This window comes from Rhea americana, unplaced genomic scaffold (genome assembly GCF_003343005.1).
Source record: "Rhea americana isolate MKP2758 unplaced genomic scaffold, rheAme1 scaffold_137, whole genome shotgun sequence".
NCBI classification, from domain to species: Eukaryota; Metazoa; Chordata; class Aves; order Rheiformes; family Rheidae; genus Rhea; species Rhea americana.
The window spans coordinates 2426353-2426902 of record NW_028185450.1 but is presented as its reverse complement, the minus strand read 5'-3'; the positions used below and the strand labels follow the sequence as shown (position 1 = coordinate 2426902).

Sequence of the window (550 nt, the reverse complement as noted above, 5' to 3'; positions counted from 1 at the left end):
ACAGGGCAGCGGTCCTTCAAGGAAACCCCATTAAAGGGCCTCCCGTGTATCTTGGATTAGGAGCACTCACGGGACGGTTAGAGGCGGTTAACGCCTGGTGAAACGGCCGCCGCGCCGCTCAACGGCCGCCAACGGCCGCCGGGGCAGAGGCGGGGCAGCCGGCGGGGGGGGGCGGGCGGCGGCGGGCGGGCGGGCGGGCTGCGGATCACCTGCGGCAGCGGCGGGGCCGGGCCGGGCAGCTCCGCCCCGCCCCGCCCGCCCTCTCCGCGGCCGGCTGGTCACGCCCCGCCGTGCCCGGCGCTCGCACGGAGGCGCCTGGGCAGAGCTGCCAACCTGCTGCGGGCGGGCAGGCGGGCACAGGGGCGCTCGCAGCCGGCTGGGGCCGCCGGCTCCGCCGCCCTCACCCTTGTCCCAGCCCGGTGCGGCGCGGCCCTGAGCCTCCTGCTGCCGCCCGCCCGGGCACCGGGAGAGACAGAGAGGGGGAGCCATGGCCGAGGGGGGCGAGGGCGAGGACGAGATCCAGTTCCTGCGAACTGTAAGCGCGCCGGCT

At 77.1% G+C, this 550-nt stretch overlaps 1 protein-coding gene across 5 annotated transcripts in view; it reads left to right on the top strand.

Moving 5' to 3' along the window:
• The first annotated feature begins 289 nt into the window (after positions 1-289).
• The window catches only part of RYR2 (ryanodine receptor 2), a 449981-nt gene continuing 449720 nt past the window's right edge, over positions 290-550 (top strand). For all 5 annotated transcript variants that reach the window (XM_085298277.1, XM_085298276.1, XM_085298275.1 and 2 more), the window contains exon 1: positions 290-535. In XM_085298277.1, the coding sequence (XP_085154403.1) occupies positions 488-535 (48 nt within the window). In that variant the 5' untranslated portion in view covers positions 290-487. The remainder of the gene's footprint in view (positions 536-550) is intronic.